Genomic DNA, 27,911 nt, shown 5'->3' on the forward strand with positions numbered 1-27,911 from the left:
GGTGGTGGTTTTGATGATCATTTTAACAGTCACACAAGCTGGAACTACAGCCAGTCTGACCTCGGTACTGACTCCGTATATCACATTTCCCTTCTCTTCCCCATTCTTTTGCTAAAATGGGGAAACTGCACCTTTGTTTTGAAATTTCTGTAGTACGTCCTTGTAAATCTTCACTTGGGTGGGAAAATATTCTGGACGGACAACTTTCCTACTAATCTCTCCACCCAGAAAATCTAAAATGTGGACTAATCTAAAGCAATTTGACTGATCTAGAAGACTATGACGACTCCCTTCCCCTGCAAACATCCAGATTGTTAAAGTAATGCTTGTCCTCCAAGTTCACACTGATCCTACAAACCAAATGAAGACATTACTCTAGAGCTGTCACAGGCTGCAGTGTGATTTTTTAGTATCTTTTGGCTTTAAAAAAGGGATTTCTCACGGAACTTTCTTCTGTTGCTGGATAGATGCGCAAAGCTGTAAAAATAGGATCATAATGCATTGATGCGCGATGATGCTTGTAGAAATTACTTCTTTTTTTTCCCTTTCTGTCAACTGACTGTGCTGCTGGTCGTGTGGCTTGTTTCAGATCTGGACACTTCACACTGAGACCTGCAATGAAATGTTCATAATACTTTGGAAAGCCTAGTAATTTTATTTCATATTCTACTCTGGAATCCAATATAGATTAGATAACAAAACACTCTGTGTAACTAATCATACTGTTTTAACGTGAAAACTTTTGGTTTAATCTTCAAGAAGTACCGATATTGGAAACAAAAAACACATTTTGCCAATGGTTAAAAGCATTTTGTTCTGCTGTATGTATGAGTGAGTACAAAAATATCCTAAATGAATCCTTTTTGATTGTTTTTGGGGTTTTTTTTGTGGAACTCTGTGCAATGTCTATATAGGATGACTTTATTACCTCACAGGGGAGAGGTGCTTTTCACTTTTTATATGCTCTATAGCTGTCACTCAAGCTACGAGCCCGTATACTTATATTCCATAACGTGCTGTCACTTTGTCTATCTGACTGTAAGTCCTAATTCAAAGTGGCTGAAATCAGCGGGGAGAATCCTGGACAACTTACTGGGATTTGTTGCCCTTGGAGGCTTAAAATGACAGCAGCATTTTTCATTCTCTACTGAGTTTTCCCCCTCTTTCTGCAGGTACCTGGCGATACGCTAAGGAAAGCGACAGGATTCTTGTTCAGGCAGTTTGCTTACAAATCAGAGGACAGATTCTGCAAAAGCTTGGTAAGGCTTTTTTTCTATAAACACCTGCTTGAGGCTTTCCCCCATAATTTTTTTCCTTTGCCGTCAAGCTTTAAAACAGTAGATTTGGCAGATATGAGATTTTGCTTGTGTAGAAGAGCAGCCTGGTGCCTGTAACGCAGCCACAGAAGGTGAGTTTTACACTCATCTCTTGGCAGCAAGGACCTAGAGCCATGTACCTAGCAAAAGCATTTTAGAAATTAGATTTTATTATTACTCTTACCAGAAATCAAGGAGCATTCTGAAATGTTGTTCCCTTTTCCCTTGTGCTACTGCATGTTTGCTAATGCTTTTCGCATATTCACTGTTCCCAAAGTCATGCAGTAGTTCATAGAATCATAGAATAACCAGGTTGGAAGAGACCCACTGGATCATCGAGTCCAACCATTCCTATCAAACACTAACCCATGTCCCTCAGCACCTCGTCCACCCGTGCCTTAAACACCTCCAGGGAAGGTGACTCAACCCCCTCCCTGGGCAGCCTCTGCCAGGGCCCAATGACCCTTTCTGTGAAGAATTTTTTCCTAGTGTTCAGCCTAAACCTCCCCTGGCGGAGCTTGAGGCCAGATACCTCACAGCAATTCCTGTTTCTCCAAACAAGAAAATTCCCATATTCTACACGGTGGGCTTCCGTATTCAAGGCTTGGTACTTGAAGCCAACAGCCTTAATTTTATGCTTTTGATGGGACCTTTCACCTTCCATGACTGGAGTCTTTTATAAGCGTAAAATGTTTATTTATGAATAGCCAAAAGGTAAAAGAAAGAGATAAATGCTCAGTGTCACCAAAGCAAAAGAGCCATGATAGAGTTTTGTACTGTTTTGAGGGCTCCTGACTCAAGGAGGTGGAGAATATGTTATTGAAAGCCATCTGTAGCAGTAACCCACCTAGTGACTGTGTTTCTGATTTATTTCAGGGATGTGGTATGAGGCAGCAGAGTTGATTTGGGCCTCAGTTGTGGGATATTTCAAACTTCCTCAGCCAGATAAAAAGGTAGTATTTCCTTCTCACTCTGGATATCCTTACCGAGCTAATAATCATTCCAGCTTAGCTTTTGTTTAGTTCTGAAAAGTCTTTTAGAAGTAACGTTTCAATTATGCACCTTATCTAGGTTTAACGTGCAGGAGAAATGCTCACACTGAAGTCTGTCTCACACATTGTTTCCGCATGCATACACAGACTTACAGACACCTTTTATCCTGCAGGGGAAGAAAAGCAATAGTTTTCATTAAGCAGAACCAGCTGAAGTGAACCATCACTGGGGATGTCACAGGTGCCTCTGACGAGGATGGAATGCAGCCACAGATTTTATTTATTCATCTATTTATTAACATATTTTTTTGCTAGTAACTAAGTGTGTCCGCTTGCTGAAGTGCTCACAAGGTGCACTGCACCATCTGTTGAGGCTGATGGATGTTCCCTGGCACTGCGATATCTGAACACCTTGCGACAGCTGCTGGATTTGTCTTTAACACCTTTGTGAGGCTTGGCTGCACTAATCTTCCCGCTGTAGATGAAGCAACAGTCACACCATGTGTCCGTAGCTAAACAGGAATGTGAATCTAAGTCTTGCAAGTCCTAGGGTGACGCTTTAAGAAGTTTTGCAATTGTAGCCCGACACGGGATAGCCCTCAAAAATGAACCTTGTCACCTCTCCTCTGCCTTACCTTAAAGCCTGACTTCAATCTTAGAACATCTCTCTGCGAGGAAAGATGTGTAGCGAGTTTTGAAGAAAGCATATAAATACTTCCTGGCATTCTTAGCTACTTAGTTGAGCAGACCCTTAGCTAGCACATAAAAATCAAATCTAATAGAAAGAGACAATTAGCAAGTTCACAGAGAAGCTTATTTCCTTAGTCTGTGTGTGATGAGAATATATTACTTCTGTCATCTCTTTAGGCACCTTTGGCTGGATTTTTTTAGAAAGATTGGGATCAACTGGTTGGTTCTTAAACATAATTTTTGGATTTCTGTGGTTTTTTCTGAAAAACAATAGCAAAACAGATTGAGTCCTTTTTCAGATATGACTAGCCAAGGGCTTCATGCAGCTTTTGGTGATATCGTGAGGCTTCACTTTTGCTGTCACAAACAGCACCTTGGGAAATTGCAGTGCTATTTAAGTTGAAACCCAGAGCTAGTGGTGATTGGGATGGCTGCCACTCGTGGAAACTCATACATATCCACCAGGCTATGCTTTCTGCTAGTGGAAATTAATAGATCTCTACCAATATGACACCTCTGAAATTTTTAGCGCTGCTTCTTTTTGGGTTGATTGGTTTGATTTGGTTGGTTTTGGTTTTTTTCTGGTGTGTTCTACACAAATCCTCCTTTATCTTGAGCAGTAAAATTCAAAATACAAGGGGGAGTCCACTATCATAATTTTCCATTTCTCTTTCAGGGAATTGCTACTTCCTTGGGTATTTTGGCAGACATCTTTGCTTCCATGGATGAGAAGGACTACGAACGTTTTAAAACCAGTGCTGAGACTGACCTGGTAAGGTTTTATAGAATCATAGAATAACCAGGTTGGAAGAGACCCACCGGATCATCGAGTCCAACCGTTCCTATCAAACACTAACCCATGTCCCTCAGTGCCTCGTCCACCCGTGCCTTAAACCCCTCCAGGGAAGGTGAATCAACCCCCTCCCTGGGCAGCCTGTTCCAGTGCCCAATGACCCTTTCAGTGAAGAATTTTTTCCTAATGTCCAGCCTAAATCTCCCCTGGTGGAGCTTGAGGCCATTCCCTCTCATTCTTTGCTATTTGTACATATAGATTCTTCAGGTGGACTGTGTGGTGTTGTCCCAAATTCACTCACACTTTGTTTTTCCCCCAGTTCCTCTCCAGTGTAGAAGGGGCTGAAGAAACATCAAAAGTGCTCCTGCAGAAACACACCTGGCAGTCATTGTTTAAGATATGATATCCTGTTCTATCAAGACTAGTACCTTCTAGTACCTGAAGGGGCTACAAGAAAACTGGGGAGGGACTGTTTACAAAGGCTTGTGGTGATAGAACTAGGGGGAATGGGTGTAAACTGGAGAGGAGCAGATTTAGACTGGACATAAGAAATTTTTTCTTCATGATGAGAGTGGGGAGGCCCTGGCCCAGGTTTCCCAGGGAAGCTGTGGCTGCCCCATCCCTGGAGGTGTTCAAGGTCAGGTTGGATGGTGCTTGGAGCCCCTGATCCAGTGGGAGGTGTCCTTGCCCATGGCAGGGGGTGGAACTAGATGATCTTTGAGGTCCCCTCCAACCCATACTAGTCTATGATTCTAAGACTCAAAAGTCTCAAGGTGTTTAGGAGCCCTACAATATACAAGAAAGAAACCCCAAGCTGCCTTGTTTCAATCTAACAGCGTTGCTTCCTGGGTAGACCCACCTCTTTGAAAAGAAAGCCTTTGAGATGAGATTTTCCTTCTTGTTTTTTTTCATTTCACTAGAGCCTTCTCCAAGAGTTCAGTCATCGCTTGCTATCAGCTGCGGAGGCCTGCAAGCTAGCGGCAGCCTATAGCCAGTACACCCCGCTGTTTGTCCTCACAGCCGTGGTAAGTCTTAGTCTTCATTCTGGAAGTGTTATTTGTATAAGAGAAGAGTCCAGGCTATTAAATTTGCCTTTAATCCGGCTTTCAAACATTGCATCATGCAGGGTATTGTGTCTGTTGTGGGTACGAGGCTGTACGTTGCTCTGAACTCCAATCAGGAGCTAAGCAGATGGGCAGAAAGCAGTATCTGTCCACAAACTAAAGATGGGATTTCAAGCCCATCTGGGAATGCTGCTTCTCCTATAACTATAGCCACATTTCAAAGGAAAAAGAGCAAGATTATACCCTCCAGGAAACACAGCAGCAGACACTTAGAGCCAGCTTTTACTTCAAATTGTATAAGGGAAGCAAACATATTTTTCTTCCCTTTGTTTATCTCCGACAGCAGTCCAGGTTCTTAATTCCTTTATTCCTCTTTCATCCCCTCCCAGAACATCCGTGGGGTATGTTTGCTGTCCTATAGTCACTCCAAGGACTGTCCCCCAGAAAAGAGAAAGTTCTACTTGTCCGAAGCTAAAGAATCCTTTGAGATCGGCCTCCTCACCAAGAATGACAACAGTCCCATCACCAGCAAGCAGGAACTCCATAGCTTTATTAAAGCAGCTTTCTGCCTCACAACCGTGCATCGATGGCTCTACGGGGAGAGCGAGAAACTCCGTGAGGTGAGCCAAGTATGTAGAGAAGCCATGGGAAAGCTGTATTCATACAGCACTTCATTTTCAGAGGAGGAAGAGAAAGGGACGCTTGCCAAAGAGATCATGTCTCTAATCACCTCTGTGAAGAAGTGCCTGCAAGTGGAAAGCTTCCCTAACTCTGATGCCAGGTCTTATGTCCCAGACAGTTATAAAGGCATGGTGGAAAAACCTGTCCTGCAACGGGAAGTCAGCTTTGAGAAAATCCTTGCCAAGCATTCTCAGCATCATGTGTCGGTGTGTGAGGTGTTTGAAAAGACTTGCAGGATTCGTAAAACCACACCAGGAGAAACCCAAGCGGGAGCTTGTATCACAGCCTTAAGAACAGAAACCAAAAATATAGACACCTTGTGTACCACTGAAGAAATCGTGTACCAGAGGAAAGGCGCTGCAAAAATGCTGAATTCACCAACAGTGGGAAGTGGCTCAGAGAGACTCAGCAGCCAAAGAAATAAATACATTGGCTCTGATGTGACAAAGATTTCCTTCGATGAAGAGAACGAGCCATTAGAAATAAGCGATGAAAATGGTGTTCTCAGTAGACAGCAAAACGGGAGCCAAACAACTACATCAGAGAGCTCTTGGTGCAAGCTGTCAAAATCGAGTTGCTCTTCCAGCTGGGAAGAACTGAACCGTAGTAGCAGCAAAGAGTCTCATGGGGAAGGGCAGCAGCAGCAAAAGGGCTCAACTGTGGAGCAGTCTTGCACCACAGAACCCTATGAAAACAGCCAAGCTGCATACTTGTACTCTTTACCTCCCAGAGCCTTGCGTCCATCTCCTCGAGAGCCAACGTGTAGTTGTTGGGAATCTTCTCAGCCTTCCTTAGAAGGAGATATGGCCCTGGCTGGGAGGATGGTAGAGGAGATGTCGCTTCGTGAAGAGCTGCAGGAGGGGCGACACCATGGGAAGAGCTCTTCGGAAAAGAAAGCGGGGGAGGTGAACAACATGGTTCCTTCCCTCTCCACCCCTTACTTTGTGCCTTGCATGCAAGAGGAGGAGAAACCTTCCTCCTGGGTGGATCTGGGCTGCGAGAGCAAGGGTAGTGACAGGGAGGGTGGTGGCACCCCCTCCTCCTCACCCGGGAGCCGCTTTTTGTGGGTCAGCCCAGAGGGGGAGACTGCAGAGAGCACGGAGGACCCCTTGTTGGATGCACAGCCCTCTGCAAATGGGGCTGCCTCTGTACCGACAACGAGGATCCAACCGAAAATGACCAGCGACTCCTCTGCGCCCCATCAGCTGAGGAAATCTGCCATGGTGGGAAGCAGACCCCTCAAAGTGCCTGAAGATAATGCCCAGGCAGAAACAGATGATGCTGAATATGATTTCATCAGTGCTGGAGACTTAGTAAACAATTATCCTATGGCTCCTGTCCAAGAACATCAGTCAGCTCCCAGTGCACCAACAGCTTTGCCCTCGGAGGGAGAGAGACGCATATCTGAGCGCTTTAACTGTGCCACTACTGAAGAAGATGAAGAAAAGTCTCAGAACGTGGTGAGCAGGAAGAGACAATCCAGTTCATCCCTGAGCTCGTGGGACAAATTGGCACAGGTGCCCCAGAGTTCTCCTGAAGGTCCGTCTCTGAACGTGAGGGGAAGTGGTTTTATCTTCATGCCTGGGAGAATGCAGGAAGAAGTCCTTGATGCTCGATTTCTGAGGGATGATGATTACGTGCAGCTTCTGGCAGGAGTAGAACGTAATTGGCTTGTTCAGCGACTCATGCCCACTGGAATTTTTAAGCCTAAACAGCTTCGTAAAGCACACTGTAAGTTTCCACACAGGGATGGGCATTTTCCAGCAGAAACAGGTACTCCTGCAGAGGCAGGTGTTGACTCAGGCTTTGTAACACAACCTTTTAGCCTTCATTTATTAAGACTTATTTTTTTTGTTGTTTTATGAGGTTTTGTGTAAGTTTTAGCAAGGGAAGAACACTCCCTTGAACCATTTTCTCCTGTTCCTTCTTACCCATTTGCACGTCAGTCACAGCTTCAGAAACAGGCTCTGTCTTTGTCTCCCCAGTCCCCGTTTCAGTCCCTTCCTTCAAGAGGTAACTGAGGCTGCTTGAACTCTGTGCCAGTTCATCAAGCCCTTTTCTACTCCATTCTTGAGTCTCTGGTTATGTTTCCCATTTAGATTCCACATTTCATCTCTGTGTATTTAAGGTAATGTTCATTAAGTGAATCGTCAATAACAACCATACCTTAATATGCAGACACTTGATCAGTATCCAAAGAAACACAGAGAAGAGGAGCAATGCCACTACAAACTGCTTTGTTGAGCTCATTGTGTAAAACCCATTGGCTCCTCCCATCCTGCATGTCTCAAGCCTCTTCAGCAATTTTTTTGTTCTTAATGTAAAATATCCGACTCTCTCCATAAATACCTCCTAGCACGTAATTTATAGCCCCATACTTTGCTATCAGAGGAGGCTGGATATTTTCTCCCCTGGGTGCTCGTTGTTAGCACCACAGGCTTAGAGTGGTTGTGTAGAACTGTCCATCCTATTTGTGGTGTTTTCTTTTTATTGTAGCTGCTCTTCTTTTAAAATACTCAAAGAAATCAGGCCTCTGGACAGGTCAAGAGACAACTGTGTTCATTGGGGACTACCTGAGCGTGGCAAACGAGGGCAAACAGAGAAGTGCCTTTTGGATACACTTCCTGCACCAAGAAGAAATCCTAGGAAGGTATTGACAGAACCGATTTCTGAAACAAAATGTTTATCTACGCTGCTTCTGTGTAAACATGAATGAAAACTGTCTTTTAAGAATAATCTTATACCTATCATTCCGCTAGGCCAGTGCCCTGATAGTAGCTTTCAGCAAATATTTTCAGAAAAGACTCTACGTGTTTTCACTTGGACAACTACTGAAATCATAGTCACAGTGGGAGATGGTAATTTCTTTACTCAGTTTTAACCTAGTTTATATAGTTTATATTTATAATTTTGACTGACTTTCCGTAATAAGAATATTTTATGGCTCTCCCAAATCTCTTGGGCGTTCTGGCAATCTTTCCCACCACTCCATGTAACTCTATACTTTTTAAGTTCTTAGAAGAAAAAGCTACTTCATTCTTGTCTTCTAACATTCATATTAGTGTTTATTTGCTCATGACAGCTCTTAGGTCTGACTTCACCTTTCTCTGTGCTGGGATAATCTCATGGGACCTTGAATGTTGCTTATTTGATTTCTAGTTTTGCATTAAGGAATTAGCAATACGTATCTCACAATACCTATAGGAAGAAAGGGTGTTTCAATTGCTTTTCTTTAATTTTAGCAGCAGGCTTACGCGATGGATGCATCTGCTCTAAAAGCAGGATTAAAATCACCCATTTACTTCATAAAGGGCCTCCGTAGCAGGAGAGCTCTGCTAACTGCAGATTTTGGATTGTTATGAGGAGTAGCTTATGAATTATTTTAGGTTAAAAGCAGTATTTTAAGTATCTCTGAGTTGGGTCTCCATTCAGAGTGAAGAATTGACTTCAAACATTCTGGTGTTGTGAAATCCTAGGATTTGATTGATCAGTACAGCTCTTTATGCCTGTAAGAGCTATAAAAGAAAAAAATCCATGCCTTCAAAAGATATCAACAGCTGGCTTTGCTTCTGAACAGCCACACTTTACTTTGCACCGATGTTTCTGTGTCACAAGTAGGGTTTCTCAAATACAATCTGCTGTGAATTTGGCTGTACCAAACGCTTCTCTTTTTCCTTAGGTACGTTGGGAAGGAATATAAAGATGAAAAAGGACTGCTTCATCATTTCAGCGATGTGGAACGGCAAATGACTGCTCAGTACTATGTGACAGAATTCAACAAAAGGCTGTATGAGCAAAAGGTCTCTACCCAAATCTTTTACATCCCCTCTGCAGTGCTCCTGGTAAGAACTATCTTCTAAGCAATGCAAAAGAATTGATAGGAAAAGAGTCTTAAGTCAATTTTGATTTTAGGCCGCCTCTAGATGACACACTGTTCATTCATGACCTTACCTGGTCGCTGCACTTGCTCATTTCAGGATGGAAGACACCTACCTACAGAGTCACAAGTTCATGGATGAATTGGCAGAAAAGGATCCTTTTCATGCTAGAAGTGAGAAACTAGCTTGTAGATGAAGGCCAGGAGTTACCCAGCCTTTTATATTGTCTAACAGTCTATGGAGATCTATTTTCAGGGCTAGTTATGAAATCTGAACAGCAAAGTGACCCATTCTGAGCACCACAAATATGTCTAAACCTCACTAGAATCATGCAAGTCAGGTTCTTGCGGACAAGTTGATCTGCTGCAGGACAACTTTGAGGCCTTTTTTGCACGATGCTAAATTTCAGGAACACGGGATTGAAAAGTTCTAGGAGGGAAAAACAAGATGTCAGAGGAGCTTTAGCATCTTTGTTCTCACATCTTGCATGACTATCATTAACGCTCTCTTTTCAGATACTGGAAGACAGAATGATAAAAGGATGTGTGAGCGTGGAGCCTTACATCCTTGGGGAGTTTGTGAAGCTGTCCAATAACACCAGGATAGTAAAGAATGAGTACAAAGCCACAGAGTACGGTCTGGCCTACGGCCATTTCTCCTACGAGTTCTCCAATGGCACAGATGTTGTTGTTGATCTGCAAGGTTTGTATTCCGGTGAACTTCACTTCTTGCATGTCCTCTCATGTTGCGGAATGCGCCGTATAAAATACGTGCGGTCTCTAAATGATGTAAAGGTAGGGAGTACTCCTTAGGTACCTCTTAGGATTCTGCTGTGGCTGACATCACTGAAATGATGTTACCAGAGCATGGGCTGTGCCAAGGAGACAGTCCTGAGCACAATAAAATAAAGACCGTGATGTTTGATAACAAGATGTATCCTTTCTTCCACAGGTTGGGTGACAGGTAATGGGAAAGGCCTCATCTACCTCACGGACCCCCAGATTCATTCTCTTAATAGCAAAGATGTTTCACGCTCCAACTTTGGGAAGAAAGGAATTTATTACTTCTTTAGTAGTCAACATGTGGAGTGCAATGAAATCTGTCACCGCCTTTCTTTAACAAGACCTTCAGTAGACCTGCCAATGTAGACGTAAAGGATGACCCCTAAGCTGAACAGTATTTTATCCTACACATCTTTAGGAGCGTGTTGTCTTTGTGAGCACAGAGACACTGAAACAACTCTCATGTGCGTTGGGTCAGTCATTGCCTGCATGGATTTGGCAAGTTCTGGTCTTTGCATCCAGGCTCGTAATAGCACGTTGCCATCTCGTGTACCACCCAACCCTTGTGTTGTTATAGCCATCTGTAATAAGTAATAGAGGAACATAAGAACAGTAAGAAAAGACTCCCAAATTCAGCTGGAGGCATACTACGAGACTGTATAAACTTCTCAATCCTTTCAGACCCAGTAAGGGCAATAGGCACCATCTGCTCCTTGGAAATGGAGTATGAGATGGAGTGAGACAAAAGGCAGAGTGTTGCATTTTAATCATCTGTAAAGTTTTCAAAAACTGGTATAAATGCTTCAGGGAACAAATCGTAATGTCTTGGTCTGCTTCAAAAATAGCAGTTTCATTCTTTCAGAAGCGGGTATGTGCGTGGACAGATGCGACCACACAATATCTAAACAGGTGGAAATATGTTTTTAACTGTGACAGTTAACAGAAACTGAAGTTAAACAGTTAAGCAGAACCTTCTGCTGTTCTACAAGGTAAGAATAGTGTTCTTGAAACCCTAATAATTTAGGACTGCTGCATTTAACAAACTCTCAGAAGACTTTCCCAAGAGAAGAACAGCTTTTGCTGAAGGGCAGCCTATCTCTTCTGCCTGTAATGAAACTGTGAGCACCACAGATTTGATGACCAGTGCTGTAACTAATTCCTGCAAACAGTCTCACTGGACATGAGTGTCGTTTTTTGAACAAAAGAGCAGTTGGAGGGGGGAGTCCACTCTGATCAGCGCGGAGTAAGGAGCCTCAATGCCACTTCTGATTCCAGCTAGGCAGGCAAAGCACCCCCTCCCTTACAACCGCCCTTGTCCAGCCTCTCCAAGCTGCGAGGTGAATGATGTTTTTCCAGAAAGGAGCGATGCCTTTCTCAGCCGAGTCCCTGACAGAAGCAGACCTGCAGTTTGCTGCTGGGAGCAGGAATGATGTGTCCAATGGATTGTGCCTCGGTGCTGGTGGAAACACAGCCTCCTACCACAGAGCTTCCATGCGGCTGCGTTTCTGGCACATCCCCGAAAACACATTTATGAAAGTAAAGCAGATGCTGAATAATATTTAAGTGATACATTTATACACTGCCCCTACCACCAGCCCACATTGATTCTGATACCCCCACACACAGAGCTGAGACTGACTTGGTACCTACACGCTGAGGGGGAGTTCTTGACCCCTCTGCCTGTGCTGGGAACATGTTTCGCTATCATCCATGCAAACAGCTGTTGTTAAAAGCTGCAGCGTGGTCCTTTAACTCCAACAGTTTCACGTTATTTTCATTGTTGTTCGTGCTCGTTATGGAGAATCCTTGGAGAGCCCCTGCTCTTTAACACCAGGGCTGAACTGCCTCTGGCATGTAAGCTGGACACGTGCTGCGGTAGTGCCTGCCTGGGTTAGGGACAGCTGCACCCTTTTACTTTCTATGAAGCAATCTTTTGTGATTTTTTTTTTGTTGAGTTTTATTTAAAAACTAAAGCTTGTGATCTGTTCGCGTGACCCCCTCCGACACCTACAGCAATTCACAGACTGATAACCACTCACCTACCTCCAAGAGACCCAGCGGATGGAGTCCCTCTGGCACAGGGAATTTCAGAAGCACAGTGAGGAAAGCCAAGCCCTTCCAACTTTGTGAATTCTAGCTCAACAGCTGAAATCCTGTTTTTTCTTTCCCACACAGGCTGGTTAGCTGAAAAGAGTCAAACCTGCTGGCATGGTTGGGTTACGTACAGAAAGCACCCATAAAAAAGAGGGGATGGGAGCTCCGCACACAAAATGCTGCGCCCCTTCAATGCTAAACTGAATGAATGGGAGTGTCTGATTGTAATAATAAAGAAAACAACCCATTGACAATATTACTCAAATTTAGACTATGATGAAAAAAGCATTTTCAAGTCAAATATACCGACTGATGCATTTTGTCCTCAAAAATGCAGCTGTCCTTTTTACATCTATTGCAGACAGGCTTTTAATGAGTTAGGGGCCAGGATGTGAGTGGGCTCCAGCCTTCATTTCCAGAGGCTGATAACCTGCATGGACTTATAGGAGGGTGCTTGTTTCAGCCTCCACCAGGGATGCGCTGCAGGTTTTGATTAGAAGCAGAAGGCGTAGCTTTGCATCTACAGGTTGCAGCTGATTTTCTGTTCTATGGGAGAAGGAAAGTGACCTTATAGACTCCCAGCACATCTTTCCTTGTGTTACTAGCCTAAACTGGCAGGCAGAAAAGATGCTCCTGGGGAAGTTTCAGCAACAGTTATACATATTCCCCTTCCAGTGCCACATACGCTTGGCATAATGCAGAGGAGTGGAGCTATATTTGTGGCTGCCTCTCCAGCCAAAAGAAATTATGCTAACACCTATGTCTTACTCTTCCAAGACCATGCCAGAACGTGTGCACATGTATGCGTGTCCATTCCCACGTGTATTATGGGTTTCTTAACTGGAAAAATCATAGAATAACCAGGTTGGAAGAGACCCACCGGATCATCGAGTCCAACAATGGTAGGTAGCTTTCCCATTCCACCAGCAGTGAAAAGCTGCCTTCATTTCGAATTCTCCTCTTCCCCTCCAAAGCCCTGATGTCCCATTGCCGCCGAGCTCAAAGGCTGGGATGGTTTCTTTAGGGAGATTTTCCTGACGAGAAGGGAACACAGCATCAAACTTCCACAAAAAGATGGGTCCCCGACAGAGTTAGCTTTAACAAAACCGTCCGCTTTTGTTTCTGCAGCCAGCAGAGATTTTGAGGCTTTTGTTCCTGCTTTTTAGCCATGCTATTGTTTTCTAGGTGATGTTTGTGCCGAGTTGTTTGGAAAGATGCCGTACCACCGCACTGACCGATTAGAACTAGGTGTAAAGAGGGAGAAGCAAGAGAAGAAGAAGAAAAAAAAAAATAAATCTCTTTATTATGGTGCATAAACCTTCAGTGTTGGGGAGCTGGGCAGCTGCGCAGGAAGAAAAATGCATTCAAAAATATAATGCTAGTGTGAATAATCCTTTCTCGAACGCTGCTCGCAGACTGCTTCAGCTTTGTCAGGTGAACTTGAACTGGGCCATCAGCTTTGCTGCCGTTCCCATTGCACACTGTCTATCACCCCGGGGCATTCACCATCTTGACTGTTGTTAAAAGCGAGCAAACAATCCATCATTGAGCCAGGGAGTCACTCGCTCATAGAAAAGTAAAATCGGCATGTGACGGTACACTCGGCCCCAGTGTTTCGCAGATTAAAGTGATACATGAAAACTCACGTGTTACTGGGAAGATTAAGTCCGTTATCTTGTTCTGCAGCCAACAAAGGGCAGCCCTGTGTGCAGCAGTAGGGAAATGCTGCCTTTAACCAAGTGACAAACATAGCTACGTGCTCCTGGAAAAGGGAGCTCCCAGCTCTAACAGGGAAACAAAGCTAGTTAGCAAGATCTCGGGAATTAATAGGCAGCAGAGATGCTGTGTTAAAGCCTCTCTGCAGAGGCTTTCCTTTCTCTATAGAGACAATTAAAAGCAAAACAAAACCTCCCGGACAATCTCTGCGGAACAAAGTGTCCTAATACGCTGCCAGCAGCCGGCCTTGCGGTGTCTGCTCTAACAGCACATGCCGTTTCGAGACCCCTGGAAAGTAATACCCGCTCTGGTTCAAAGAAAGAATAAAAATACATATTTGAATATGCTCCTGAATCAATCAGTCTGTGGGAAACGTCAATATTTCGATTTCTTCCTAGTATTTGCACGCGGCAGCTGATTTCTCGTGTTGGTTTGTAGTGTGTGTTTTACCGTGTCAGCCAAACTTACGGCTACTCGCAGTTAAAAGTTCGTATCAAGCATCAGCTTGTCGGGTTCCCTGTTAAAACAGATATCAGCATATTTAATCCCGTAATTTCTACTGGTTTTACTCTTTATAGGCTGGGGCACGAGCTCAGAGGTATCAGTCCCTCACAAATGCAGGCACTGTCTACATCTAGGACTTACACACTGGAAATCCTGAATTAATGCACTTTATAACCTCACTGTTTGAAGAACTTAGGCACATACGTGACCTGAAACTCACTGAACTGAAATTATTGGTTCGTATTTGTGGTATTAATAGGTGATTACTGGGGGAAATAAATAGTTGGCTCAGACTGATGATGGAGCATTTGATATTTTGGCTTTATCTTAGAGCTATCTTATTATTCTTTATCTTAGAATGAAAACCATTGCTGATCTGCTCTTTCCTCTGGTTTCAGAAAAAAGTAATTTTAACCAACCAAGTCTTAGGGAATTCAGTGGTTTGCATTAAGTAACTTGCTACAAAGGGTGCATTTGGAGCTTGATTAATTATATCACACCCCGAAGTCTGATGTAAGAGCTCGGTATGGCCATTAAGAGCCACTCATGCTGTGGTCTACAAAACAAGTGAAACGTTGCTGTGCTGGTGCAGTGAAATATTAGCATTAACTGCAGGGACATGAAGTCTGAAGAAACATTTCCTCCTCTTGGCTGAAGCAGCCAACTCAGGGTCTTGAGTTTATACGCGGTGTCAGCCCTGCAGCAAGTCAGGCACAAATCCATCTGGCTCTTGATGAGGTGATGACACAATTCCCTGTCCTCCAGGGAAGATATTTGGTTAAAGAGGTTTTTCCCACTTACCTTTCTGCAGGTACCCAGGTCTTGTTTGCCAAGTATCATGGAGTCGTGCATAAAAGCTAGTAAATTCGATATCAAGAAGGAATTTGATGCAGCGAATCCTGTTGACCACAGGCAGAATGATTTTCTCTCTCCTTTGCCTATACCTCACACCACTGTGAAGTGTTTTGGGGAACTTCTCTTACAAAATTAGGAAAAAAAATTTCACAGAAAGGGTCATTGGGCACTGGCAGAGGCTGCCCAGGGAGGGGGTTGAGTCCCCTTCCCTGGAGGGGTTCAAGGCACGGGTGGACGAGGTGCTAAGGGGAATGGGTTAGTGTTTGATGGGAATGGTTGGTCTCTTCCAACCTGGTTATTCTATGATTCTATGAAAAGACACAGTCTAAAATGGAGCCTCTCGGTCGTTCCGATAATACGAGGCTGAGCCAGGCTGGGCTCCATCCCTCTCCCTCTGTGTCGGAAGCATCCCGGGCCAGTAAGGCCAGTGGGGAGCGGGCACGAGGTGACCTCTCCAGCTGTGAGGCAGCCCCTGCACGCGAGGCAGCACGGCTTCGCTCCATAAACCCGGCGGCAGCTGCCCCGCCAGCCCAGCTGCTGGATTTAGGCATCGGTCCTCTACCAGAAAAAGCCGTTCATGAATACTGAGGGGAACGCTTCACGTGAGTGAGTTCAGAGAGGCCGCCCGGGCTGCCAAATCCCTTCTGCTTGCCTTGTGCTGGCAGCACCAGCCTCCTCGGCAATCCCCTTCCCACTCTATGGCTTGGTTGCAGAGGTGGGATTGCTCTTCCAGGCATGGGACTGGCACCCAGCATGAGCATCTTTCCAGCCCATCCTGCTCCTCAAAGAGCAGAGCCATGGGGGAGCCAGCAGCCTGCAGCAGCCCTGCAGCCGCAGCTCTCACCCCTCTCCAGGGAACAGCACGCAACACCCTCTTTTTTTTCCACTTGGATGAAATCATGTCCCGTGCCCCTCTGCCGAGCAGGAGCAGATGGAGCTGTTGGCCTCTGCAGCCGCCCGCTGCCCCGGCGCGCGTGAGTCCCGGCTTCCTCCAGCCCCCCCAAACAGAACTTCATCCCACTCTTTGATAGGAAAACATCCCTTCCGAGCTCTTTTTAAGAGCGTATCCGTATCCGAAGGGCAGGGTAACCCGGCTGGCAGCGGGTTACGCTAAGAGCCAAGCTGCCGAGCTGGCTAGCGGAGCTGCTGTCCCCTCCGAGCAGGCCATCACATTAATAGAGGTTGATTTGCAAACGGCGTCGCCCCCCTCCCCAGTGCCCCCCTTTGCCTGACTCCCGCTTCTCCGCTCAATGGCACAGATGCTGCTTTGTGCTGCCCAGGACCAAGCCGCTATTAGCAGCAAATCCAGCGAGGGAAATTAATGAAGGCGGTTCCTAATAAAAGGCAGCTCAGGACAGCCATACCAACTTGCTCCAAGCAGTAATTAACTTTTTTTAAAACTCATGAAGGTAAATATGCCATCAGCTTTGGTCCGGTCTCTCTTCTTTCTAATAAAAGGAGGGGGAAGGGAGGTGAGGGAAAGGGGACGGCTGTGTACCGCAGCCGCCCCAGCACCATCCCCGCTCCCTCCCGGCACGCTACCGACATGCAACCCCCTGTCACAGGCACGCTCTCTCATTCAGCTGCCTGAAGGTTTTTTTTTTTACTCCAGTCAGTTTTTCAAGGCTTTAGTTGAACTCTTAGCTCTGCAAGATCACTACCTGTCCTTAATCAGACATTTGGATTTGATACAAGAAGACAAAGGGATGAGAAGGTTGCCAGAAATTGGAATCGTAGAATAGTTTGCATCTGGGTTGGAGGGCATCTCAAAGATCACCCAGTTCCAACCCCCCTGCCATGGGCAGAGACACCTCCTGATGGATCAGGGGCTCCAAGCCCCATCCAACCTGGCCTTGAACCCCTCCAGGGATGGGGCAGCCACAGCTTCCCCGGGCAACCTGGACCAAAGCCTCCCCACCCTCAGAGGAAAAAAAATTCTTCTTAGTATCTCATCTAAATCTCCCCCTTTTCAGCTTTAAACATTTCCCCCTCATCCTGTCCCTGTCCTCCCTCATCCAGAGCCCCTCCTCAGCTTTCCTGCAGCCCCTTTTATCACTGGAAGCTGCTCTAAGGACTCCTCAGACCCTTCTCTTCTCCAGGCTGAACAACCCCATCTCTCTCAGCCTGTCCTTGTCTGGGAGGTGCTCCAGCCCTCGGATCATCTCCGTGGCCTCCTCTGGACCCTCTTCTAACAGCTCCGTGTCCTCCCTGCGCCGAGGGCTCCAGAGCTGCGTGCAGGGCTCCAGCTGGAGTCTCACAGAGCGGAGCAGAGGGACAGAATCCCCTCCCTCACCCTGCTGGTCACACTTCTGATGCAGCCCAGGACACGGTTGGCTTTCTGCTGGCTCATCTTGAGCTTCTCATCCACCAGCACCCCAAGTGCTTCTCCTCAGGGCTGCTCTCAATCCTGCACGAATATTGCAGCATCATAGGCTGAAAGCAAGATATCTCTTCAAGTTTAAGGTATCAGTTAGCTTTCTGGAGTAAAAGAAACTGTTCTAGACCTTAAGACGCAAGATTTGGCCCTGTACTAAGACAACCTGCAGCAGGTTAAAATAGTCCCACTGGGATTGCTCTTCATCTAAGTGGGCTGCAGCGTGGTGATGACTATGAAGGATGGGTGCTTGAGATTTTTTTGCCCATACGGCATGAGAATCAGGGATAAATGGGTCAAATCCGTAAAAAAAGTCAAGGCAAAATGTGAAATCCCAGCCTTTAGAGGATTTGATCTGTATGATTCACCCCCAAGTGATAAATTGCGACACCCCGATCCCCCTCATCCCTACGCCTCTGCAGAGCCTTGCAAAGCCTCTTAACCCTGCATGCAACCCAGGATTTCTCAGGACCGTGAATTAAGATTTTACATTCAATCGAATGCACGCGTTATCCCAAACAGCAGCCTCCAAGAGCAAACCCCCTTCTCCCAGCCCCTTCCCACCGTTGCCCAGCCTGGACGTGGCACTGGGTGGACTCTCCCGATTCCTATCCTGCCTGGAAGAACACCAGCTTAGTTTCATGTCACCGTTAGCCTTGCCCCCGGCTCTCTTTTATTCCTTCACGCTGAGTTTATCTGATTTCTTCAGCCTCGGGAAGCAGACGGCCCGTTGACATTCCCAGGCAGAGAGCAGCTTGCGGGATGAGGCTGGGAAGAGGCCAGCGAGTGGCAAAGATACACCCCGATTTCTGCTGCAAATGTGGAGGTCCAAGCAATCTGGCTGCAAAGCTGGGATTCCAAGGATCTAGAAAACCTAGGAAAGCTGAGATCTTCTTCTTTCTATAAATCAGCTGGGGAAGAGAACTTTGCCAGTCTCCCCTGGCTGCCAAGCGTTCCCTGGAACAAGGAGTGCCAGCGTTCGCTGCCGACGTGTGACTCTTTTCGCAAGGCCAGGTTCACTCCACACACACCCCAAAAACCCCTCCATGGCCCCACACATACACCCACCCAGTCGGTGCCCCCCCGAACTCTCATCGCTCCTCCTGCCGCCTGCGTTCTCTGATGCCTAGAGGACACGCGCCACGTCTTGTCCGACGAGAGCTTCGCAGGGAGAGTAAGCTGGGCACAAACCCAGACATCCCCGGCCACCTGCAGCCCCTCGGGCATCATCCTCCTCCCTCAGGAGGTCCTGGACCCCCCCCCGGGATCAGCAGCAGCTGCTGCTCGCGGCTTGTGCCCCCGGGGTGCTGGTCCCCATCTCTACTGTGTAGCCATGCTGCCAGCTCCACAAGCCCGTGGGTACCAAACCCTCCTCCTATGGGTATGGAAAAACCCCTTCCCCTCATTCTTGTGCCCCCCCCATGAAGTGGCTGCGAACAAGGGATCTGCAGATGACAAAAATGAGGAGAACTAGGGGCAACGGGACCCTCGGGGGGCTGGAGGAGCTCAGCAGGAATGGGAACCAAGCCAGTGGGTGATGGACTTGCCCCCAGCAGATGCTCTCAAGCACTTCTTAAACATCAGGAAAATGAAAATGTGGGGGGTTTGAGTCTGTTTAACAGCATTAAATCAAATCAGGGAGAAGAGGCTATGAAATTCCAGTCTGAGGGTTATGAGCACAAAATTTGAGGAGCAGCCCCTCTATGTAAAAAGCCAGCGAACAAAACCAGTGAAAGGCTGAGTCCTGCAGGAGAAAACAAAACCCAGACCCTGGGGAAAGCCAGAGGCAAGGCTGTGGGAAGGTGTGTCCGTGGCCTGTCTCCAGCCTGAAACGGTGCAAGGCAAACCTTGCCTCCTCTGCAGTGGAAATGTGAGACTGGGGAGGGAGGTGAGGACGATGAGGGGACAGTGGAGACCCTCAGCGAAACGCCTGTCCCAAGGCAGAAACACTAACATTGCATGAGAATTTGCTTTTCATGTCCCTGTTTAATATCCCAGATGATTGGTCCTTTCACTTAGAACAACATTAGGCTATAACTAATGTATCCACCACTAAAAAGGCAGCCAGTGCGTGCTTAATTACTTAATGCCATATCCATTTCAATAACAAAGCCGTTGGAGCGCACCATAGGATGCCCCATAGCAGGTGAACCCTCACAAATTGTTTCCCAGGGGAACGGTGTTCCCTTTCCACCATCAGGAAACCCAAGCTTCACTGTGACAACAAAACCATTTAATCGATAAAGCCTGGGGAGCGGCGGAACCTGAACCCTAACCTGAAGCACCTGAATAAGGCTTTGGGACAGTTGGTTTTTTAGCTACACCCATCCCGCTGAGCCTAAAACTCCTCAGATTTACCTAGAGTGCCACCTAAGTTGATCTTCCCAGGTCTTCTACCTTCACTTTGAATCTCAGTGAGCACCCAGGGGCTTAAATCCCATCAGCCAGACCGGGCTGTGTCAGGAACGCTCTTTTTAATGATGGATGCAGTTGAAAGATTTATGTCTGACGTGAAAGCAAGCAAGTGCGAGCCCTTGGGGTGCGGCTGCTGCCACACCAGCACAAGTTTGGCTTCTCCAAGGAGGACTGTAAACCCCCTTGGGGGCCAGCGAGCTGCCCCCCCAGCTTCGAGGGCGTGGAGAGGCTTTTATGCCAAAATACAGTACACAGGAGGATGATAATCACATTTTTTAATGGCAAGGTGGTGCCATGGAAACCATCTCCAGGTTTTCCACTTCATCCAAGAGGTGCTATTCCATCCTGCATCCCCCTGTTGGCTTCCAGGTTGGCTGTAAATGCCTCTGGCGTTGCAGGTTGATTTCCTGATGCTCTGAGGAGCCGCTGCTCAGGTTGGGGCTGGGACTTCCCATCACCTCCAAAACTCAGTGTTCTGAGAGAAGAGAGGGAAACAAAAAAAATAAAAAAATTAAAAAAAAAAGGAAAAGGAAAGAGGAAAATAAACTCTTTCAAGTTCAGAAAACTTGAAGAAAGGGGGAAAGAAGCAAAGAGTAGGTGTATTCAGAATAAAAATCGGGATGCAGTTGAATAGGATAGGTAATAAATCCAGCCTCTCTGGCTCATCCTTTGAAGCAGTGTCCTGCCTCCCCCTCCTCACCTCCCTCCACTCAGGCCCATCTCCTTTGAGGGCACCTCCAGCTGAGCCGCCAGCCCTGCCTGGAAGGTTTGGCTTGCGCGAATCCCACCCCAAATCCATCAGGAAAACCCCTCTCCCGCTCCCCCTCCATCCTCCAACTCTGCATGTGCTTGTTCCCACGGTGGTTCCTGTTGCCGCAGTCGCACAGGATGCTCCTGCTAGCAGGGTCTGTACCTGGGATGGATGGAAACCCCTCCAGGGTGATGAACCTGGCCAGAAGCAGCTTCCAGAAGCGCATCCCATCCATCCCCAGCCTTTTGAAGAGCCGAAGGCACCTACTCCAGCGCTTCTTAAAAGCAGGAGAGAAACCAGGAAGGACAATGAGGCCCAACCAGAAAAGACGGAGAGGGCGAGCGAGTCGCTAGCCTTCTTTTTGGCATTCCTGGAGTTTAATCATTAAAAGGGGTCGTTAAAAGAGAGCGAGAGTGAAAAATCCGCTCCTGATGGGCTGCCCCACACACTGCCAGCGGATTGAAAGGCTCCCTCTTGTTTTGTTCCTTCTGGCCCGTGGCAGATTTGGGGGGACACAGCTTCATCTTGCTGGCCACATCAAAGCAGTGATTATGCAAATGCACTCACTTCTTTTTTTTTTTTTCTTTTTTTTTTTTAAGGAATTATTTATCACACAATAACCCCCCTGCCAGGGGGGGAAACAATAGATCAGGCTCGATAGCGCTGCTCGCCCGAGGCTGCGGGGCCGGGGGGAGAGAACCCCTGCACGTTTTATTGGCCTAACCTAATTTCACTAATTCTCTTTTCACACATTTTGAGGGGTTTTTTTTTTTTTTCCCCCTCTCTTTCCCCCCCTCTCTTTCAGGGACGTCGCTCCAAGCGCTGGGTTTCACGCTCCCAGGATCTGGGGGGCACCGGGTGGGATTCATGTGCCGCGTGTTTTATTTGATTAATACATTCGGGCGCCTCTGCTGGTTTTTAATGATTTCCAGGTGTTTGTACCCAGAAGTCACAAAGTGCTCCCAGGCGCACAGGGAAGATGATGGAAGGGCTTCGGCAGCCTCCAGCATCCCTCTTCCACGGTGACATCCCTGGCCGTGTCCCGTAGGTACCCGTGCCGTGCGTGGTCCCCAGGGCTCGGAGGCGTTGACTCAACCCCTCTGGGACTGCTGGGACCTGGGTTTCATCCATCCCTAGGAGACAAGGGGAAAGGAAATTCTTTATCTTTAAACCCATGTGTTCCTTTCCTCACTTGGGTTTATTTCCTACAGCCTAGGAGTCATGGATCCGAGGATGTGCAGTTTATCCACCTGTGATGCGTTCGCCACGCAGCATCTTCTGTACCGAAAGGAAAACAAAAATGATGAGTAAACTTACAGAATCATAGAATTAAGAGTGGAAAAGCTCTCTCAGCTCATCCAGTCCAACCGTCAGCCCTACCCCATCGTGCCTGCTAAACCACGTCCCGAAGTGCCACAGCCACACGTGTTTTGAACCCATCCAGGGATGGAGACTCCACCATTGCCTCAAGCAGCCTCTGCCAGAGCTTCACTGCTCTGTCAGTAAAGAAATTCTTCCCCATACCCAGTCTAAAACACACGCTGATGCAACTTGAGGCCATTTCTTCTCGTCTTATCACTTGTTACTTGGGAGAAGAGACCAGCACCCACCTCACTACAACCTCCAACTCTGTTTTCCTTCGTGACCTTGTCAGCCACACGAGGAATCCAAAACCATGAGGTGCTGTGAAGGGAGGCAGAGGCTGAATCACATTTTCTAGCAGTTCCTGTCCCCTCTAGAACCAATTTAAGCTTTTGCCTGGCTAGAAAAATAAGGGATTTTTCTTGGTTTGGACCCACTTCTCCCCAAGCAGCTTTTCACTCAAAGATTCCCCCTAATTCTCCCCACTCCTGACATCCCCCAGGGTTTGCTCTTGTTTTCAATGTGCAGAAAAAAAAAGGATGTTTTGGTCCTGCTGGAAGAAGAGGCCGTTCCCCACGTAGACCCCAAAGTGCAGGCAGCTCGCCTTGGATCCCACTTTTGCGGGAGGCACCATCCCCCCAGTCCCGTGATTCCCAGCCGGCGTGTAAAGCGGAATAAGCAGCAATCCCCAAGTTACGAAAATTAAAGATTTTTATTTATATTTCACCACCAGAACAACCCCTTTGCTCTTGGGCTGTAAATACATACTAGAATAAACTCTGTAAATTATACACAAAAATACATCTTTTCCATGAAATCTGTCTTTATAATAAATAAATGTGAACACGTGTGTGGCTGATCGCTGTAATGTCCCGTGTCTGTCGAGGTTTTCAGTCTGTTGATTTATTTTTAATCTCCTGAAAGAAGGGGGGAGTTCCTCGTCGCCTAAAGGTCGGAATAAATAATGGATGAGGAGATCCTCCCTCCCCATTCCACCCCCCCTGCCCCGTCTACATTTTTCCCTTTTGATAGAGAGTTCAGCCTAAATTTCCACGCCCGCATTCAGCCGCCACAAAGCCTACAAATTATACAATGACTTCTAACCCGGACCCCGAACGAAACAATTTACATCCCCCCCCCCCTCCCCGATAAATCATAAGGGACAGATGGTAAAAGGGGGGGAGCGGGGGAAAAATAAAATAAAAAGAAAAAGAAGGGGAGGGGGGTGTGGAGAAGAGGGAAAGGGTGCGGGGAAAGGGAGACAAAAGCCCCCCCCCCCCCGTGAGATGTGGAGAAAGTGCACAGAGAGAGGGGAGAGGGGAGAGGGGAGAGGGGAGAGGGGAGAGGGGAGAAGGGGGAGAAGGGGGAGAAGGGGGAGAAGGGAGGGGGGAGAAGGGAGAGGGGGAGAGGGGAGAGAGGAAGGGAGAGGGGGAGAGGGGAGAGGGTGAGAGAGGGGAGAGGGGGAGATCGGAGAGGGGAGAGGGGAGAGGGGGGGAGAGGGGAGAGGGGAGAGCGGAGTGGGGGAGAGGGGGAGAGCAGAGAGGGGGAGAGTGGAGAGGGGAGAGTGGAGAGGGGAGAGGGGGAGAGGGGGAGAGAGGAGAGGGGGAGAGGGGGAGAGGGAAGAGGGGGAGATCGGAGAGAGGGAGAGGGGGAGAGAGGAGAGGGGGAGATTGAAGAGGGGGAGAGGGGGAGATCGGAGAGGGGGAGAGGGGGAGGGGGGAGAGGGGGAGCGGGGCTAAAGGCAGCGATGGGGCGGCCCGGGGACGGTGGAGAAGCGTCCCGGCCAGGGCTCGGGGTCCGAGGCGGAGCCGGCGGGGCTCCCCGGGGATAAAGTGCAGGCGTAGGGCGAGGAGGAGGGCGCGGGGCTCCAGGAGGAGGAGGAGGAGGAGGAGGCGGAGGAGCTGGGGGGCGAGGGGCTGCCGTCGGGGGCGCCGAGGCGGGCGAGCCGCAGGGTCTCGGTGAGCGCCCAGATGTAGTTGTGGGCGAAGCGGAGGGTCTCGATCTTGGTGAGCTTGGCGTCCTCCGGGAAGGTGGGCAGCACGTCGCGGAGGGCGTCGAGGGCGGCGTTGAGGTTGTGCATGCGGTTGCGCTCGCGGTTGTTGGCCTTGAGGCGGCGGCTCCGCTTGATGCGCAGCGCCGACTCGGCCGCCGCCCGGGCCGAGCGCGGAGAAGCCCGCGGCCGCGCAGCACGGCGCCGCCCCCCGCGACGGGACCCCCCGCCGCCCCCCTCCTCTTCTTCCTCCTCCTCCTCTTCCTCCTCCTCGGCGCTCGACGGCAGCGACGGCGACGAGGACACCAAGCCCAGCAGCAGCAGCTCCTCCTCGGCCGGCGGCGCCGCAGCCTCCGCCTTCACCAGCATCCCCGCCGGAGGGAGCGGGGGGGACCAGCCGGGATGCACCGGGAGGCGCCGGGGAGAGAGGGACCAGCCGAGCCGGGAGGCGCCGGGATGAGTCGAGATAAGACGGGACGAGCTGGGATGCAGCGGGACGGGATGAGATGGGGTGGGACGGGATGGGAGGGACCAGCCGGGATGCACCGAGATGAGCTGGGATGCACCGGGATGAGCTGGGATGCACCGGGATGCACCGGGGTGCACCGGGACGGGAGGGAAGAGCCGAGCCGGGATGCTCCGAGATGAGCTGGGATGCACTGGGACGAGCCGAGTCGGGATGCACCGGGATGAGCTGCGATGCACCGGGATGAGCTGGGATGCCCCGGGACGGGAGGGACGAGCCGAGCCGGGATGCTCCGAGATGAGCTGGGATGCACCGGAACGGGAGGGACGAGCCGAGATGCACCGGGATGAGCTGGGATGCACGGGGACGGGAGGGACCAGCCGAGCCGGGATGCTCCAAGATGAGCTGGGATGCACTGGGATGCACCGGCACAAGCCGAGTCGGGATGCACCGGGATGAGCTGGGATGCACCGGGACGGGAGGGACGAGCCGAGCCGGGATGCACCGGGACGAGCCGAGCCGGGATGAGCCGGGATGCACCGGGACGGGAGGGATGAGTCGAGCCGGGATGCACCGGGATAAACTGGGATGCACCGGGACGGGAGGGACCAGCCGAGCCGGGATGCTCCGAGATGAGTCGAGATTAGACGGGACGAGCCGGGATGCAGCGGGATGAGCCGGGATGCAGCGGGGACGGGAGGGACGAGCCGCGCCGGGATGAGTCGAGATAAGATGGGGTGAGACCGAGCCTGGACCAGAGGGATCGCCCCCTTCCCACCGGCTCGCGTGCGGTTCGTTTTCCCGGTGACGCGTTTGCGAAGAGAAGAGGCAAAAAAAAAAAAAAAAATAAAAAAAAATGTAAAAAAAAAAAAAAATGAATGGGAGCAGCGGTGCGGCCCGCGGGGGGGCGGCGGCACGCGGCCCGGGGCCCGTCGGCTGCGTGTCTGGCACACGACCCTCCTTAACACCCCTTATATACCCCGCGGGGAACAATCAAACCTACCCCCGGGCTGCCCCCCGCCCCGCGGAGCCCGGGGACCAGGGGGGCGGGGGGGGAAGGGATGGAGGGGGGGGAATGGGGGGGGGGGGAAGGGATGGAGGGGGGGGAATGGGGGGGGGGGAGCCGCTGGGCGCCTCGCGCTCGGCTGGAGCGTGCCGCTAATTTATTAATGAATGGGGGGCGGGGGGAGCGGGGCGCGTGCGGGGGGGAGGGGAGCCCGGGGGAGGGAGGGGAGGCGGGGGTGTCTGTATGGGAGTGTGTGTGTCTGCATGTGTGTGTGTGTGTGTGTGCACATGTGTGAGTGCGTGTGTGTGTCTGTACGTGTGCATGAGTGTGTGCGTGCATGTGAGTGTGGATTTGAGTGTGTGTGTGAGTGTAGATGCATGCATGAGTTTACCTGCAGGCTTGTGTCTGCACATGTGTGTGTGTGCAAGTGTCTGTGAGTGTGTACGTGTGTGTGTGCACGTGTATGTGTGTGTGTGCAAGTGTCTGTGAGTGTGTACGTGTGTGTGTGCACGTGTATGTGTGTGTGTGCAAGTGTCTGTGAGTGTGTACGTGTGTGTGTGCACGTGTATGTGTGTGTGTGCAAGTGTCTGTGAGTGTGTACGTGTGTGTGTGCACGTGTATGTGTGTGTGTCTGCATATGTGACTGAATGCATGCATATGTGAGTGTGCACATATATGAGTGCATGTGTGTGTCTGTATGTGTGCACGTGTGTGAGTGCATGTGAGTGTGTGTGTACATGCATGCATGAGTTTACCTGCGTGCTTGTGTCTGCATGTGTGTGTGAGCATGTGTGTGTGTGCACATGTATGTGTGTGTCTGTATGTGTGAGTGCATGTGTGTGTCTGTACGTGTGCATGAGTGTGCACGTGCATGTGAGTGTGTGTGTACGTGCATGCATGAGTTCACCTGCATGTGTGTTTCTGCATGTGTCTGTGTGAGTGTCTGTGAGTGTGTACATGCATATGTGTGTGTGTATGTGTGTGTCTGCATATGTGTCTCTGAATGTGTGTGTGTGTGTAGATGCATGCATGAATTCACCTGCATGCGTGTGTCTGCATGTGTGTGTGTGCATGTGTGTGTCTGCATATGTGACTCTGAATGTGTACATGTGTGTCTGCATGTGTGTGTGTCTGTATGTGTGCATGAGTGTGTGTGTGCATACGAGTGTGTGTGAGTGTAGATGCATGCATGAGTTTACCTGCAAGATTGTGTCTGCAGGAGTGTGTGTGCAAGTGTCCGTGACTGTGTGCATGCATGTGTGTGTGTGCACGTGTATGTGTCTGCATATGAGCATGAGTGTGTGCGTGTGTCTGCATGTGTGTGCACAAGTGAGAGTGCATGTGTGTGTCTGTACATGTGCACGAGTATGTGCGTGCATGTGAGTGTGTGTGTGTACATGCATGCATGAGTTCACCTGCATGCGTATGTCTGCATGTGTCTGTGTGAGTGTCTGTGAGTGTGTACGTGCATGTGTGTGTGTATGTGTGTGTGTCTGCATATGTGACTCTGAATGCGTGCGTGTGTGCATGTGAGTGTGTGTGTGTAGATGCATGCATGAATTTACCTGCATGCTTGTGCCTGCATGTGTGAGTGTGTGAGCAAGTGTCTGTGAGTGTGTGTGTGCATGTGTGTGTGTCTGCATGCATGAGTGCATATGTGCGAATGTCTGAGTGTATGTGTGTGTGCGCACATGTGTGTCTATGTGTATAAATGTGTCTGCATGTGTGCATGAGCGTGTGCGTGCATCTGTGTGTGAGTGTGCTTGTGCATGTGAGTCTGAGTGTGAGTGTGGATGCATGCATGAGTGTGCCTGCATTCTTATGTCTGCATGTGTGTCTGTGCAAGTGTCTGTGTGAGTGTATGTCTGCACATGTGTGTGTGTGCACGTGTGTGACTCTGTGTGTGTGCCTGTATGTGTGCACATGTGTGAGTGTGCATGCATGAGTGTGTGTGTGCAAGTGTCTGCATGTGTGAGTGTGTGCGCACATGCATGTGAGTGTCTGCATGTGTGTGTTTGTATATGTGTGTACATGTGTGTAAGTGCATGTGAATGTGTGTTTATTTGTGTGTGTGTGCATGCATGTGTGTCTGTGTGTGTGTTTCTACATGTGTGTGCAGGTTTGCACATGTGTATGTGTCTCTGTGTGCATGTGGGTGTCTGTGTGCATGTGCATGTTAGCG

The 27,911-nt window shown here is 48.9% G+C and overlaps 2 protein-coding genes across 5 annotated transcripts in view; one reads left to right on the forward strand and one right to left on the reverse strand.

Moving 5' to 3' along the window:
* ALPK1 (alpha kinase 1) overlaps positions 1-11,096 on the forward strand; it is a 45,370-nt gene extending 34,274 nt beyond the window's left edge. For all 4 annotated transcript variants that reach the window (XM_069855093.1, XM_069855094.1, XM_069855095.1 and 1 more), the window contains 9 exons: positions 1,173-1,259; positions 2,193-2,269; positions 3,675-3,770; positions 4,712-4,816; positions 5,245-7,267; positions 8,033-8,186; positions 9,216-9,378; positions 9,930-10,116; positions 10,366-11,096. In XM_069855093.1, the coding sequence (XP_069711194.1) occupies positions 1,173-1,259; positions 2,193-2,269; positions 3,675-3,770; positions 4,712-4,816; positions 5,245-7,267; positions 8,033-8,186; positions 9,216-9,378; positions 9,930-10,116; positions 10,366-10,562 (3,089 nt within the window). In that variant the 3' untranslated portion in view covers positions 10,563-11,096. The remainder of the gene's footprint in view (positions 1-1,172; positions 1,260-2,192; positions 2,270-3,674; positions 3,771-4,711; positions 4,817-5,244; positions 7,268-8,032; positions 8,187-9,215; positions 9,379-9,929; positions 10,117-10,365) is intronic.
* A 12,906-nt stretch (positions 11,097-24,002) lies between these two features.
* NEUROG2 (neurogenin 2) lies at positions 24,003-24,626 on the reverse strand. Its single transcript, XM_069854843.1, has one exon. The coding sequence runs from the start codon at positions 24,624-24,626 to the stop codon at positions 24,003-24,005; it is 624 nt and encodes a 207-aa protein (XP_069710944.1).
* Between the last annotated feature and the right edge of the window lie 3,285 nt (positions 24,627-27,911).

This window comes from Phaenicophaeus curvirostris, chromosome 4, assembly GCF_032191515.1.
Source record: "Phaenicophaeus curvirostris isolate KB17595 chromosome 4, BPBGC_Pcur_1.0, whole genome shotgun sequence".
In the NCBI taxonomy this organism is placed as follows: Eukaryota; Metazoa; Chordata; class Aves; order Cuculiformes; family Cuculidae; genus Phaenicophaeus; species Phaenicophaeus curvirostris.

Bases quoted from the DNA above. Each gene is read 5' to 3' on its own strand.
- NEUROG2 (XM_069854843.1), bottom strand. From the start codon at position 24,626: ATGCTGGTGAAGGCGGAGGCTGCGGCGCCGCCGGCCGAGGAGGAGCTG.